Source organism: Vitis vinifera, chromosome 6, assembly GCF_030704535.1.
Source record: "Vitis vinifera cultivar Pinot Noir 40024 chromosome 6, ASM3070453v1".
In the NCBI taxonomy this organism is placed as follows: Eukaryota; Viridiplantae; Streptophyta; class Magnoliopsida; order Vitales; family Vitaceae; genus Vitis; species Vitis vinifera.
Window position 1 is genome coordinate 23,614,817 of NC_081810.1, and position 16,729 is coordinate 23,631,545.

At 31.1% G+C, this 16,729-nt stretch overlaps 1 protein-coding gene across 1 annotated transcript; it reads right to left on the reverse strand.

Annotated features, from left to right (window-relative positions):
* Positions 1–7,636: 7,636 nt before the first annotated feature.
* On the reverse strand, positions 7,637–9,500 carry LOC104879734 (uncharacterized). Its single transcript, XM_010653573.3, has 2 exons — positions 9,279–9,500; positions 7,637–7,964 (listed from the first exon to the last, which is right to left on the reverse strand). Exons 1-2 carry the CDS (start codon positions 9,364–9,366, stop codon positions 7,690–7,692), a joined length of 363 nt encoding a protein of 120 aa, XP_010651875.1. The 5' UTR covers positions 9,367–9,500; the 3' UTR covers positions 7,637–7,689.
* Between the last annotated feature and the right edge of the window lie 7,229 nt (positions 9,501–16,729).

Sequence of the window (16,729 nt, forward strand, 5' to 3'; positions counted from 1 at the left end):
ATTTGTTTTAATTTAATTTATTTCGTTTAGTTGATTAAAGCATTTTACTTTTTTTTTTAGCTCATTAGGTTTTTAGTTGTATGACAAAAATGCCTTTTAGTTTGCTATTTCACTAGGTCATTGTTGATAATTCTTGACTTTAAATATCTTATTATGATCATGCATGTCACGTTTTACTCTCCTAATTGAATTTTATCATTTTCTGTCCTAACCTCTCTATTCATATTACAAGTGTATTTGCATTTTAGAATATACTATTTAGGTACACTCTCCAACTTTCACTTTCTTTTGGTTGCATAAAAAATGTTTCGAGTGAACTATATCCGTAACTGCCTTGGGTGCCTTGGTTTTCATTTGATTTCTTATGATAAAATGCATGTTGAGTGATATAATACCTGACCTAACTTTGGTGTTTTGTGATAGTGCTTAAGAAGCAGTCTAGGTATACATCCTAACTTCTCTTTATGATTGCGATTTGACTTCTTGTTTGGCATGTTAGTAGAATTTTAAAATCACCTTAACCCATTTTGGTGCCCAAAATCAATCAATTAATCACCATGTTTCCCTTAGTTAGTAGAGACCTCCTTAGGGCTTGGAGAGGTGCTACCTCTTCGAAGGTACCTTCCCAATAGGTAACCTGATCCTCGGACCTAAACTCGAGTTTTTTGCAGACAACTTTTCCAAAAGTCAAGAGTCATTTTGGGGTTTTTTTTTCTTACTTGATTTCCCCTTTTAAATAAAAATAGAAGTAAGTGACGACTCCAAATTTTGATGAAAATATAGTTTTTCACAAATCAAAAGCAAGTCTTGCTGTTTTGTGTGGGGACGCATAGTGAAAAATGCGGGTCCACAACAATATACTCGAGTTTATATTTCATTCTAATATCATAGGATCTTAGAGTGCAAGTGACTCTTAACAATGGGATTTTAAGTCATTTTTAAATTGGATTATGAGTGAGTCGGTATTTTCCTATGAGTTCCAATGGTCCCACTTGAGTTGATATTCCTTGGTGACATATTTATTGAGAGATATTTGGGTTTCTTATTCATGTAAGTGTATGAGAGCATTTTGATAAAAATGTAAGGTCACATTAGATCCTGAATTATCCTTTTGGATTGGGCTAATTAATTAAAGGGAGTAAGACTTAGGGATAATTTTCACTAGGTAACATTGTGTATTGTAATTTTAAATAGTGGATTGGTGATTTAAGATCTCTAACCCCTTCATTTTTATATTTGCATGTTGTGTGGGTGGTTTTCCATGTAAAAAAAAAAAAAAAAAAATACTATGTGCCTTATGTTTGTTATCTCTAAGCTTTCCTAATTTACAACTGAGATAATTAAATAATTAAAATATTCAATTTTGGCTAAAATTTCAAATGTCATCTACATAAATCAACAAGGCAATGAAGGAAATACTAATAACCTCGACAAAAAATAAGTTGTTTGTAGCAAATTGTTTAAAACCTTTATCAATCAACACACTAGAGAACTTGGAAAACCATTTCCATAGGGCTTACTTCAACCTATAAAGCAATTTGTGAAGATTACAAATAGTATTAGCAAGTAGAGACTCCCTTTCATTGTGATAACCGGGAGGCAAAGCCATGCTAAACTTCCTCGATGAGATCAACATAAAGGAAGACATTATTCACATCGTGCTAAGTGAGACTTTAACCATAAATTACAGCCAATGAGGACATGCATATAACTTCAATTTCAAGATCTAGTACATGAGAATAGAGAACTTACCTAGATCCATATATTCCCAAATCTAATCCTTGTGGTGAAGTACAAATCTGAAGTTGTTAGAAATCTTGTAGACCCACGATCTTCCTTCTAATGACTCAACCTCAAACTTGACACTTAAATGATGGAATTTTGGATGGTAGTGGCTAGGGCTCTTTCTCTAGAATGTAGAAGATGAATGGAAGAAGCTTGAGAACTTAACCCCTATGAGGGTATTTATAGGGTTCCTACTGGACTTAAATGACATGAGCCTACCATGGGCTTAGGTCACTTAATCTAATACAAAAGGATCATAATTGATTAATTAACTAAATAAAGGTATCTAATTAATCAATAAGCCTAATATAGGGATATCACTTAGTAATGCCTGTGCAACCATAAGTGATTACCAAAACACCTTTGTGCACATAAGTAAGCTAAGAGTCAATCCAACCCTCATAAATCATGCTACCAAGGTATATGAGCCTGAGTAAAGACCACTAGAACCCATAGGATAATACTAGTTCATTCAGAATCCAATTTTGAAGTTGACTCAACATCCCACTATACTACAATACCCTATGTAAATAACAAGGAGACACTAAGTGCTCAACTCCGTGATATGCTATCCGCTATATACAATCTCCCCACGAATTGGTGTCTACAATCTAACAAGGTGAAAACTATTACCCTCTTAAGTTTACCTCTACCATCCTTGAGTTTCAAATCCTCCTATAGTTTGATCAATTAACATATCTTAACTCGCCAAAAGTTGATGTCAAGTTCCATTTAAGGAACTGTTATGATCATAGTTTACCTGTACATACCTCCTTAGGATCACCCAAGGGGACACACTATCTCCAAGACCATGAGATATCATGGTACCTCTATCGAGAATACTTGTTGCTACTAGTTTCTATCAACAATGACCCATAGGAAATATATGGTCACTTTAGGATCTCACCCGTAGGTTAAAGCCACTACTAACTTTGACACAAATTCGGTATTCTTTCAAGGTTGAAATATAATATAACATAGGAGTTTGGGGAAGTTATGATTACTCGATAGTTTGATGTCATAACTTACCATAGGTCCCATATAATGTGTAATCATACACAGTAGTGTGCTCACAATGGGAACCTTGTCCCAATGGCTAAAACTAGTCATCCCTCAAATGAAGAGGTTGTGCACTATAACCTCAAATGGGTTGCCTAAATTTATAAATCAACTATGGAAAAATAATCTAATTGCAAGGAACCTATGACTCAGATCTTTCATGCAACTCCTAATCTACCTAAGTCATTTGCAATGCAAGAGATGCATGCTTAAATGTTCATAAGATATAGTGCTTGGAATAAGGATAGACTAAAGTAAAATTAAAATATTAGTAAATAGATAACGAACTCCGAATTTTTTACATCATGTCAATCTTTTAAGGTCTCTATCCTAATTGTTGTCACAAAATATTATCATGGGTTGTATAGCTAAGGGTATAATCTTAAGTCCTATGAGGAACTTCCTAAGCAAAACGACTTCCTTTGTCACTTCAAAAGCTGCAACGTACTTGGCTTCCATAACGGAGTCAACAATCTAAGATTGCTTGATACTTCTTTAACTAATAGTTGCACCACCAAAAGTAAATACAAAATTGGAGGTAGACTAAGAAAAATCCTTATCAAATTGAAAGTCTGAATCCGTGTACCATTTGTGTACTAACTTGTCACTTTAGAACACAAGCATATAATCCTTTGTTTTCCTAAAATACTTGACTATATGCTTAATAAGTGTCTAATGTTATGGACTTGAATTTGACTGATATCTACTCACCATACCTACTGCAAAACAAATATCCAGTCTAGTGCATAGTATTGCATACATAAGCTTACCCACTATTGAGGCATAGGGTACTACCTACAGGCGCTCTTTCTCTTCAAGTGTGTGATGACACTAATCCTAAGAAAGTGGAATTCCATGCTTGAAGGGTAAGAGACTAAATTGCATACTTGATTAAAAGCTTGTCAATGTAAGTGGCTTGAGACAATGCTAGTTTCCTATTTTTATGATCTTTTAGGATCTTAATCCTAAAAATATACTACGCTTTTCCTAAATCTTTCATTTGGAATTGAGTAGATAACCAAATCTTGATAGATGACAATAACTTTACATCATAATTACCAATGAGTAGAATGTCATCTATGTACAAGATTATAAAGACCACCATGTTTCCCTACACCTTCTTGTATACATAAGGTTCATCCATGTTTTAATCAAAGTCAAAGGTCTTAACCATATGATCATAATGTTCGTTCCATGAGTGGGATGCCTTCTTTAATCTATAAATGGATTTATAAAACTTGCATACCCTATCCTCTTAGCCCTATGATATCTAAATATCCTTTTATTTTAATAATTGCTTCAATCTAATTAGGTAGGGACTTCATGATATCTAAAATTTTTAACTAAAGTTTTGAAAATAATTTATAAGATCGTCTTTGTGGGTATTTTTACTATTTGTTTTTAAAATTTTGATGGCAAATAAATTTTTTTGATTTCTTAATTTTTGAAATAAATTTCTACCATAAACATGGTACTTATTCCTAAACCTCCCATAACAATTTGAGTTTATTTAAATGTCATTTTGACAAGTTTTTAACATAATCCACTCTGATATAAAAAATATATTGCAAGTAGATAAATGAGTATCTTTTAACAAATTTATATTTTGGCAATCTAGTTCAAGTTCTTAAATTTTTTACCTTAATTGAATTATGACCTTAGGAGTATTGAAATACAAGAAAAAATTATATGTATATATTTATACATTAATTGATTTGAAATTGAACAAAAACAAGGATATAAGATAATTTTAAAAGAATTTATTAGTAAGCTAGTTTTCTTGCTTAATGGTAATTGTCTTGAGAATTTAAAAATTGAAGGATTGAAAAATGTGGAATTGCTTTTTTACCCACCTATCACAACATCAAAGACTCAACCTTGTGAAGCAAGGATCATACAAGCTTTCAAAATGTGTAGTCATCCTCGATTTTATTGTAATATTTTGGAAAATTATGAAGTAGGGCAACCAAATCTATAAAAGATAAATTTTTAGATGTAACGAATCTTGTAATTTTGAGTTGGATAGTAGATGCTCAGGCAAATACGATTGCAAATTGCTTTTGACAATGTAAAATTAGGCCTATAGATAACATGATTTTAGAGAAGGTAGATGAATCCTTAGATGACAAAGCCATTCAAGAACTGGAAATAGTAATCAAAGAGTTATATTGCCACAATGGAATAGATGTCAAGCACCTCTTTAACTACTTGGGAGAAAACAACACAATTTCAGAGATTTTGAGTGATGAGCTGATTATTAAGAGCGTCATGAGAAATGATAGAGAAGACTAAATCGAAGATGATAGTTCTATCATGGAGCCTGTCTCACTCAAATAAGCAGTCAAAGCAATGACATTGAATACTTTCTTATTACAATATGAGAATACCATACCAAAATTTCTTTCTATATTACGAAAAGCTAAAGATGAGATCGTAGGCGCTTGCCATCGATTTTAAGAAGAAACAAGTAACACTAGATACATATTTTACAAAGACTTCTTAGATAGATATTATAAATTTAGTTGTATATCAGGAAATCATTAACTTATGTAATAAGTGAGTACTATTTGAACTTATATAAAATTTTATATAATATTATATTATTTTATAAATTTAATGAATTATTAATTTAGTATGATGGCCCCAAGTTGACACTAACAAAAAATAATATTTAATCAAAATATCAATTTATTGAGATTAATTTATCAAAGTTCTACAGTATGTAACTTTATTTGGAAGCAAGTATTGTATTTTATTAATTTAAGTCATTGTTTTGACAACAGAGCATTATAGTCTAGTGGTAGGCTCTTAATACTTTTTCCAGCTCAAGAAAAAAAAGATTGACAATCTCAAATCCCCACCCACTCAAGTGAGAAAAAACGAAATTTGATAACTGGATTGGTGGTTGTACCGTAGGTCAATTGGTTCAAAGTTGTCTCAACCTTGCAAACGATTCAATAATTGAATCCAACCTGAAAAATAAGTGATCGAAAATTTGAATGGTTCAACCGTGTTCTCAAACTTAATTTTAGAAAACATTTAAATATTTATTACTTAGTTACTTAAGTTGATTTTAAATTAAATTATTTTTAAGTTGTTCATTTAAAATTTATTACTTATTTTTTTATTTTAAGCATTAAGGTTGTTTGATAAAATTAATTTAAAATTTATTCTAAATCATCAAACTGATACATTTACCCTTATTAATTTTAACTCGTATTTATTTTCATTATTTTTAAACAATAAATTTATTTATAAATCATTCATATTCAAAGTATTGTATATACATAAGATAATCATAAAATATTTATTATAAAAAATGAATCATGGATGTAAAATCATAATTCTAAAATATACTTCCATCGATGTGGATAAATAAAATAAAAAGGATTTGAGATTAAGAATAAATTAACTATTTTGACTTGATACTTAAAATTAAAAATAATTTTAAGTTGTAATATTATGTTATTTTATCAAATATACTTAATCTATTTAATAATTTAAATTAAGTTATTAAGTCATTAAATTGATTTACCAAATATCTTCTTATTCATAAGTTAATTCAAAAAAAATAATTTTAAGTTACAATATAACTGATTTACCAAATACCCTTTTATTCATAAATTAATTCAAAAAATTATATATATATATATAAAAGGGGGTGCGGTTAACCATCCATTCTTGAATTAATTCATATTGATCCATCTATCTTTGTGTTCTACTATTTCGCTATATAGGCTGGTGGGTCAATCAATCTGAAGCAGGCTCAACCTATACACATACATAGATCCATCTATCTATGTGTCCTACTGGTTCTCCAAGTAGACTTAATTTATGTTGATTGTTAACAAACTAGTCGTTAGTTTAAATCCTCTTTGCAAAGATTTTATAGTTATCATTTTCGATAGTTTGACTGAAAACTGAAATATTGAAGTAGATAATGGATGAAATTTGAAAGAGAAAAATACCATTGTAGAGGATAGAGAATGAGAAAGAAAAAAAAAAAAAATTGAAGTAGAGAAAGAATAAGAGTGAGAGGAGCTAGTTCAATATTGAAGTAAAGAAAGGAAAAGAAATATTGAAGCATAGAAAAGATGATAGTGAAAATGAAAGAGAGAAACTATATTGAAGTAGATAAAGAAGAAGAAATATTGAAGTAAAGAAAAGATGAATGAAACATCGAACTATAGAAAAGATGAATGAAAGAGAGAAACTTTAAGAGCAGAAGACATGTTGAGTAGATAAGCAACATATGCCTCAATCTAGTAAAGACAAGTATATCAAATTTAGAAGTCCAAAACATTATTAAGTTGATGCTTGCCAAAATAGCATCAATAGCATTCAAAGGAAGACTTAAATATGTTTTAATATAATTAAAACATGTTAGCAAAAATGTCGAATATTATAACTTGAAATTCATTTTTCCTCTACATTGACCCGATTTATGATACCACTTTGACAACTTTACGTATGATAGAGTTTGGTTTTTTAGGAAATGTAAAGTAAAGGACAATTTTTTTTTTTCTTTTCAATAGAGTATTAACAATATGCATATTTTAGGTTAGATTTTGGATTGAGCTGTTGGTAGAGCCTCAACCCAAGTCTAATTTAACCCTAAATTAATTAAGTTAACTTTCTTAATTTAAGTCTATGTTTTTTTTTTCTCTTACTCTACAGGTGGGAGTTTTAGCTTTCCTGCTTTACCTTCTTAATTAAAATATCATGATCTAATTCTTCTTCTTCTTCTTCTTCTTTTGTTTTTTTTTTTAATAAATTAGGTTAGAAAAAAAAGTGAAAATACTAAATTGGGAATAAAAGAAGTCCATGTCTTGACATCATACAAATCTAAAGGCTACATAAAATATAGGGAAGAAGCAGTGAAGCCAAGAGTGCAAAGCCCAAGCGAGTGAGGCCAAAATGGATGATGGTGTTGCAAGTATTGGAGCCACTGTGAGGTGAGTTGGTGCGATGATTCATAGCACCTGGTGCACCACCTGCCTTGTGACCACCCCCAGCACTGGCATACCTCTTTGCTACTACCTCTCCTCCGAATCTTTCTTCACTTGCCTCCTCTCTCTTCATCATTCCTCTCTCTCCAACATCTTGTTCCTCTTTTAGCCCTACAACAACGATACTATTTCAAATCACATCTTTCACATTTGGCTACAAATACGTACCGTTCAAAAGCTACTTTAATTTGTCGGTATGTAATCATGTTGGTGAAGAAACTATATGTCTCTGTGCTTTATTCTTTTCCTTTTTAAAATTAAAAGCATGATAAAAGAAGATAGTGGCCGTGATGATTCCCAATGAATACAACCCAAGACTATAGTCATCAGAAGTCATCGAGTTGTTTTCCTTTTTTTTTCTTCCTTTCATCATTCAAAGGAATAAAAAGATGGGATATATTTCGTATGAAGTTAGTAGGGAACACATGGGGAAGCCGGAAAAGTATACTTTTTCAGTGTGGCTACATCATTGTTTTCACTTATTCACATTAGCTTTTGATAAAGTAAAAAAATATTTATGTTTTATGGGGAAACTTTTGGAAATGACCATTAATTGGCAGTTGAATTCACTCATCTAAAGCTTCAAATCATCCTCTGATCATAAACTACTCAAATTGATTCAAAATTCAGAAACAACATATTACCCCACATCAACTTGTTCCCAGTTCACTTGGTTGAAGGGTTACCAGACCAAGTTAAAAATTGAAGCATACATTTTCCCGCTTTTTAGATGCAATCTTTTGAAGCAATGAGAGCGTTGGAGTTGGGGTTGGGTGTCTGGTCGGACAGATCCAACAATCGAGAAATAGGAAACAGTTTTTGAGAGTTTTACAACCACCTAGAAACTATCATTATAAAGAAAAAAAAAAAAAAATCCTTTTTTGTTGCACTCTTATCTTTGTGAAAAAATTTGAAAGAATACATTTATAAAGAAAGCCCTCTCTCTTGAATTTGTTTTTAAATTTTTTCTAAATAAAAACGAAGGTTAAGGCACTTACGTGAAAATAAAATGGTTCTATTTTTATAGTTCCATTCATGATTTGGGGTAGCGAATTTGTCAATAAAACAATCAATCAAAATTTTGAGCATAAGATGATCCAAACCTTATTTTCCATCAGAGAGAGACCTTTATTATTCCAGAAATAAAATCGAAAAATTAGTTCCACAGATATAGGCTATAGCATAGATGGTTCACACATTCAGCAAGTTGCATCTTCAATAAAGAATGAAATGAGACAATTTTCTTTTCTTTTTGGAAAAAGAAACCAAGTTAACCCACTTCTATTTCCCTCGCAACAATGGTGTATTTTCTGAAACACAACACCATATGGGTGACAGTTCTAAGCTGAATAAAACATGAATCAACAAATGTTTTAACTGAAACAGAAAAATCAAATGTAAAAAAGGAATGAAACAACTGGATACCTGAAACCAGAAGACTTTGGAAAGGGTCTGGAGGTAAAACAAGGAAGAAGAGTAGCAGGAGAAGCAATCCAGATCTTGCCATTTCCATAGGACTCCTCCTTAGTCGTCTTATTCCAAATCAACAGTTTTCCTCCTTCCAAAATTTTTTATACTTCATTCTCATCACTGCTTTTTGTAGGTTTCTTTTTTTCCCCGTGATTATATTGCTTACCACGGTAGGTGCACATGGGAGCACCCAAAAAGGTGAGAGAAAAGAAAAAAAGAAGATTGAGCGTCAGTAGATCTAATGAATAAAGTACTATATATACTTTCACGGGCTATTTTTCTAGTCACTTTCCGTATTGAAATTGTTGGTGCCTTGACCTAAATTATCTCAACGTAAGTTTATTAATTTTCCATAACTCAGATATTTTCAGAGTATTGGGTAATGTTTGTTTGTTTTTTTTTTTTTTTCATTTAATTCTAAATAGAACTTAAAACTAAATAATACTTAATAGTGTTAAGTATTAAGTTATTTGATTTTTTTTTTCATATTTTTTTTTATTAAATATTAAAAAGTAAAATAATAATAATAATATATTAATTTTAACGTTAAAGAAAAATCAAATATTTTAATTTTTTCTATTCAATAAAAATTTTGAGAAATAAGTAACAAGTTAACAAAAAGTAAAAAAAAAAAAATGATTTAAAATATAAATACAAATTATTTTTAGTAAAAATTAAAAAAACAAACAACACTTTAGTTAAAATAAACTCAATATCTATTATTATATAATAATTTAAATTTTAATTGTAATTTAACATGATATCTAAGAGTTAATGTTGAAAGGTCAAAAGTTTCAACCTTATACTGTATGTTTTAAAAGAGAAACAAATAAGGAACAATACAAAAATATAGAAAACAGTATAAGGAGGAGCAAAGATAACTGCTTTACCTCTTGATACATTAATAAGGGGTGCCTTCTTATGTGCTTACAAAAACAAACTTGAAAATTTTCCATTTAAAATTGCTCATATTTAAGATGAGTGAATGGAAGAATATGATGACATTCATATTTATTCCTTTGGATATCCATCACATTGAAGAGAATATACCCCATTAATTTTTTTTTTAAATAAAACTCTATGGAAGAACCTAGTGAAAGAAAAAAAAAGTGTAATATTTTGGTAATTCTTTATGGTGATCTTGGTTTTTTAGAACTGCATCATTAAAAATTTTATCAGTAAAACTCATGAGACAAAACTTTCAAAGAAAATAAAAGTACAATATATTAACATTCTTTCATGAACATGTTCCCATTCATGTTGATATAAGTACGATTTTTTCACTACTTTATTATGAAATATCTTTCAGTAGATGCATTCCAATCTTATATATTAATTTCTTAAAAGTTTTAGTTGACAAAACCATTATGAATAGATAAACTAGATTATTCCTTGAACAAAATTAATAAGAATCTTATGACTTTTTTGAAGGTCATGTGTATGGAAAAAAACAAACTAGGTGAGATGTGTTTGGTTTTATCATTTTTAATATAATTTTCTTTAATTTGTGTAATACATGCAATGTGATCTCCATGTTATATTGTTGCATTATCCTCATCGAGGATAATCTACACGATTTTTCAATACATTGGATCATATATTTAATTTAGTTATTTACATTTACAACTTACTTTATGGATCGCATGTATCTCCAAATGATTGAAAAAAGTGGCAACCATTATTTATTTTATAGATTTCCATGATATAACAGTATCTCCACAAATAAATGGATATCTTGTTTGAAATCAAGCCTTGCGAGGTTCCAGAGGATAACTTGCCTTTGTTTACAAGTAATTGTGATTGATTTCTTGAATAAATTATACCTACGTAAGTCATTCTCCAAAGATAAGAGTAATAAATTTTTTATATCATTACAATGTCTTCTAGTTGGATTAGAATAGTACCTTGCTATTGCATTACTATGAAAATGATTTTTTTTTTTTTCTAAATAAATCATATTCTTATCCCTCCAAAAAATTATTAGTTTGGTGACACCTTGCTCTTGGAAGGTTTTCCATAAGTCTGAATTATAGTTCCATATTGAATTTGCCATTATTTATATATAGGTAAAGCCTCCACAGCTCTCTACCTAGAAGATGAACAGCCTTTCCACTGTAGTAAAGTTTATGTTGCTACATTTAACCCCCTATTACCCTCCCTTTTCGAATGGAACCACTCAGGCTCGATACAAATTAATGCTAAACTTCTCTGCTGCGGATGTCTATGGGCTCATACAAATGTTAGTAACTGGGACAGGCAAGGCAGTATGTGGTAGCTATTAGGAATGTACTATGCTGTCTCCTTTAACTGCTATATGTCCTAATGGCCATTTACTGATCTACACCCTTAGTTATAAGCATTCGGTACAATATTGGAGATTTTGATTTCATGGGAAAAAGTCGAACAGTCTTTTATTGCTACGGAAGTTGCATCCATCAACACAAGCGATAGCAAATGATGTGGAAGCACAGGAAGTGGAATTTGACTATTCATAGAGCCTTTGGTTCAGGCGTTATACTGAATCTACACATTTATTTTCTCTTCATTTTTGACATCAGACTTGATTGTTGGACTATCTTGATCTTGTTCCTCAAAAAACAGCTACCATGTTGATGTTTGGGGTCTAAACCAATTTCTTTCTATACATAACATACCTAATGATCTCAACATCAAGGTGGCCTAATTGGTTAAAGCTGAGTAGCATTGAGTATGTTGAGGTATGACCTTTAACGTCCTATAGAGTTTACTACTATAATTTTCTAGTTATCCATTATCTGGTTTATCTTCATGAAGCTTTTTCTTTACCGTTGCCAATTGCCTTGAACTTGGGTACAACTTGTTAAAGAGATTGCCCTTCCAGAGCCAGATTCAAATTAGGGTTACCTGTGGCGACTGCAATAACTGGCTCCAATATTTTTTGTCTTTAGAAGAAGCTAAACAAAATTGGAAAATTTTATGGATGTGGAGCTACTGTACTCTCTTAGGATTATGTCTTGAAGTTAACTCATTCTTTCGTCCTTGTTAATAACATTTCCATCTGAAGCCAAATTACTAAGGTTACGATTGTGGCACTGCATGAGCATTAAAATGTTCTCCTTGGCTTAAACTAGATAGATATGAGTTGGGATAGACCTATGACTTATAATTGGTATTTTTTTTCCCCATTTTTTTGGTAATAAATTCGGTTTCTTGTAAAAGAAAAAAAATTACAGGATTGGGAAAGTCATCGTATGAGGTGAATACTATTTAGGGGCATGAGCTGCAGTAAGGAAAATAAAATCTATAGATAGTCTCTAGCATGCATGAGTTTGTTCTGTTTTAGTCTATAGGCGCTGGTGTAGTTAGATTTTCTTGGTAGTCCATCGTGAGAATTAATAACTTTGTAATAAGTTTCTTTTATCTCTATCTGCTAATCATGAATCTATTATTGATTGGTCAATAGATATGATATTCTGTATCCGCTTAATCGGTGAAGTCGGAATGCATTTTGTATTGGGTTATGACTTCCTTGTCTTGTCCTGATATAGCACAGGCAAGAAGCTCCAGTCAACTGGATGTTAAAGAAATCTACTCTAACCAAAACAAAATTTTCTTTTTCTTTTGCAAGTTATTTAGGTGACCGATTTTGTTGCTATGGCGGTTATTTCTTGCTCTTCTAGAATGTAGACACGGTTTTTGATTGAAATACCTTCAATGCTTGGTAAATTGAAATTGAATTAAAAATAATGTATGTATGAGATATTATTAATGGGGACTAAAGTTTTACCCTTCAACCATCTTTCTAAACATGTAGCTGTGCTGCAAATTTTTTTTTGGCTGTGATGTTATGCCTTTGAATTTACGAGAATGACGTAACAAATAGACTTATTTCGGTTATATCAGCTTCCTTTAAGGACGTGCACTCTTATTTTGTAGGCCGAGTTATTGCATAAAAAAACAAAAAACAAAAATTATCAATGTTAGTTCTTCTTGGTCAAGCCTTTTGGCTGTTTGGAGAAACCGTGTAAATATTACAGAAGAAAGCTTGCAGAACACATATCATGTTAGGGTCACAATATTCCAACAAACATCAGGATTTTTCTACCATTTTTTTTGGTGTAAAATTAAATAGGTAATAATAACTAATAACAATAAATAAATAAACTCATGCAACAAAAAAATAAATTAGACATCAAAATTTTTACTTGAAAAACCTCCAATGCAAAGGGAAAAACTATAGGACCTATTCTAGTTCAAACTTCCACTATCAATAATAATGGGTTACACTTGTCTTCTCTAGAATAATCTATAGAGGCTACCAAATACATCAAAAGCACATATAGCCTTGGATTATACAATCTCTCTTGGCAAAAAAGCAAGGAAAATTAGAGAAAGAATACCCAAAAACATCATGTTATTGTTCACGGGCAGTAACACCAATTCTCGAGTTCAAAATCTGATCTTCACCATTCAGATTGTAGTTACTCGAGTTTTGAATCCCTTCTTCAAATTTCAACTCGATCAGACCACAGATGAAGCGAGATTGACTTGTTGATGAAATCTGGGCATGTGTTTTTTTTTCTCTCCTCTTCTCTTTGTTTTTCTTTTCCCGATCTTTTTTTTTTAATGTAATTGACTTGGGCCCCAAGCATATGGGGCCCACTTCCTCACATACGAGGGAGCCCAACACATCAGGTACGTGTTTCACTAATTGGAGTCGATAGGGAAGTTTGTTGATACACAGTTTGAATCACCATTAAGAAAATTTAAGTATCGAGTTCCTGGTCTAAATATGCACCTTTGGCTTGAATGTGACAAAAGGTACCATGCACAAAAGGACTTGATTCTAGCATTTTACAGTACAAATTTTCCAAGTCATGGTAGTTGCAAGTGAAGTTCATTTCTCAAGCTAAAATGAGTTAGAAAATTACAAATCTTTTGTGAAATGTATTGGGAGAAGATCTTGAACCTTGAGAAGCCAAATGTGATTCCTATTTACATTTTTCAGCTTTTGTTCACTATAGTTACATTGCCATCTAACAAAATTCTAGATGCCAATTGTAAATTGTTATATAGTTCAGTTTCCATTATTTGGTTGCATGCACTTAGTACAAATTCTACCTGGAAATAAAATTAAATTGATGACATTTCAAAGAGCTTAAGACTTCGTATATTCTGAGTTGGCTTTGATGTTGATGAAACGCAAGTTTCTGTTCCTTGCTTTTTGAGTTTTTTCTTGGTTCTTAATTTGTTTAATTTTTGTATTTATCAACTTTGATGTGCTGCAACTTGCTATGTATTTTTTTTCATTGATTCACATTATGTGGTCTGGGATTTCAAGTAAACCTTTTCCGGGCATTGTTTGGATGGGTAAGTGGATGTACCAAATCAAGGGACTGATTTTTGGTTCTTCTGCGTTTTTTTGGGTCTATTTAGTTCAAGGAAACCTTTTCCATCGTTAGCGCTTCAGGATGATCAAAGTCCTTATGAACAATCAGTCGTTTTTCCTTCACGGCTTGATTAATTTTCCATCATATTTCATAGAATCGTTAAAGATTGGACTTGATGATTGATTGTTATACTTCATTATCAGGCAAGACGATTAAAAGTTTGGCGTTCATGATGTTAAGTCATTCACCTCAGTGGTAGAGCTTTAGTTTTGACTAATTGGATAGTCACTGGGGTATTTAATGTTTTATAGGGACCATTGGTGTTTTTAACGCTTGACCAAATCTCAACTAATTAGATACCAGCTATTCGAAGAAAGAGAAAATTTTGCACAAACTTGACCAATCGTCAATAAAAAAAACCTAACCAGTTGAATAAGATCCCCTATCACTAGTTTAGGGCAACTTTTGTTCTTTATTTTTATAGCTTATTTATCAATATGAAGTTATGATCATGGGTGAAATTCTTTCCTATAAATGATGCTTGCAAAATTGACAATTTTGACACTTATAGAAGCATTATTATTATTTTTTATTAATTTTATCAATGACACTCTTATGAGCGATATCTTTAATTCATTTTAATGACACTTGTAGAACTGTCATCTTTAATGAACATTTTCTATTATGCTAATATTAATTTTTGTTGTTAAAATAATAGAATCCTTGTGATTTAAAAAAAATATAAGCCATAGAATTAATTTAATCGAAATTTACCAATTAAAATATTTCTAAAAAAAAAAAAAATCATATGCACCTACTTAGTTTGAACAATTGATATAACTATTGATGTATCACAAATATATAAAAATTTGTTAATTATATCAAAATATTAAAAAAAAATTGAACAAACATCAGTGCAAAAACTGAAATTATAATCTACAAAAATAGTTCAATCTCCTAATGAGTTTATTGATGTAATCTCGTGTTTTTTGGCATCACTTCTTTCGGTAGCTTGAATTTTTTTTCCTTTTTTTTTTTTTCCTCTTTGGAGCCTACAAACAAAGATAAAAAGAATAAGATACTTTTAAATTTCACTTGCAACAAGTAATATAAACATGAATTAGGCTCTTACAAAAATAAATTAAACCAAAGATTTTCCATTTAATATTCATTTTGAAGACAAGTAATCCATATTTAGTACATTTACAACATTTGAAATTATATCTGTGATACCAAAATATTTGTTATTTTATACACTTTCAAGTCATAAGACAAATTGACAGATATATAGGATCCATGCATCATCTTTTGATGATGCATTAGGCCTTGAGTCCATGAAATTTTAATAAGTTTTTGAGGATTACTTTTTGAAATTTTTATTTTTATTTTTTATTTATCAAAACACACTTTTCCCAATATTTATTTTTTATTTTTTTATTTTTTGAGATTAAGCATGAAAGATAAAATTAAGAAAAGATGTGGCCAGAGGTAGAAAAGCCAAGGCTGTGAGGTGCATGAGGTTGGAGGAACAGCTGTTGGAACCGCTGCGGTGGGGTCTGCCGTGCGCACCGGTTCCTCTAGCAGATGAATGGTGTCCACCGGCCCCACCATGGCCGCCATGAAACGCATGTCTCCTCACTATTCTCTCTCCTCCAAATCTCATCATTTTCCGAAATATTGCTCCCTCCATTTTTCCTTTCTCTTCAACTTTTTCCTGTTTCAACCCTACAATTCAAAGTAAATCCATTTCAAATTAGCTATATATCCTATGGAAATATTTGTGTGTCCTTCCAAGCTATTTGGCCTTTCCTTTTCCTTCATAGTACTTTCATATTTGCAGAACCAATCTATATGCTACCCTATGAGTTTAGGAAATTAGAATATATGGGAAAACATTTTTCCTAAAGGACTAATGAATCTGAATCAACAAGAGTTTTTTAAGTTCAAACAAAAAGGAATGAGATTCCTACATACCTGAAACCAGAAGATTTTTCTGTAGATTGAGAAATGCATGAAGAAAAAACAGCATCATGAGAA

Excerpts from the sequence above, each read along its gene's own strand:
- LOC104879734 (XM_010653573.3), bottom strand. The coding sequence starts at position 9,366 with ATGGAAATGGCAAGATCTGGATTGCTTCTCCTGCTACTCTTCTTCCTT. Across the intron at positions 7,965-9,278 it reads CCAAAGTCTTCTGGTTTCAG|GGCTAAAAGAGGAACAAGAT; the intron begins GTATCCAGTTGT and ends TCGTTGTTGTAG.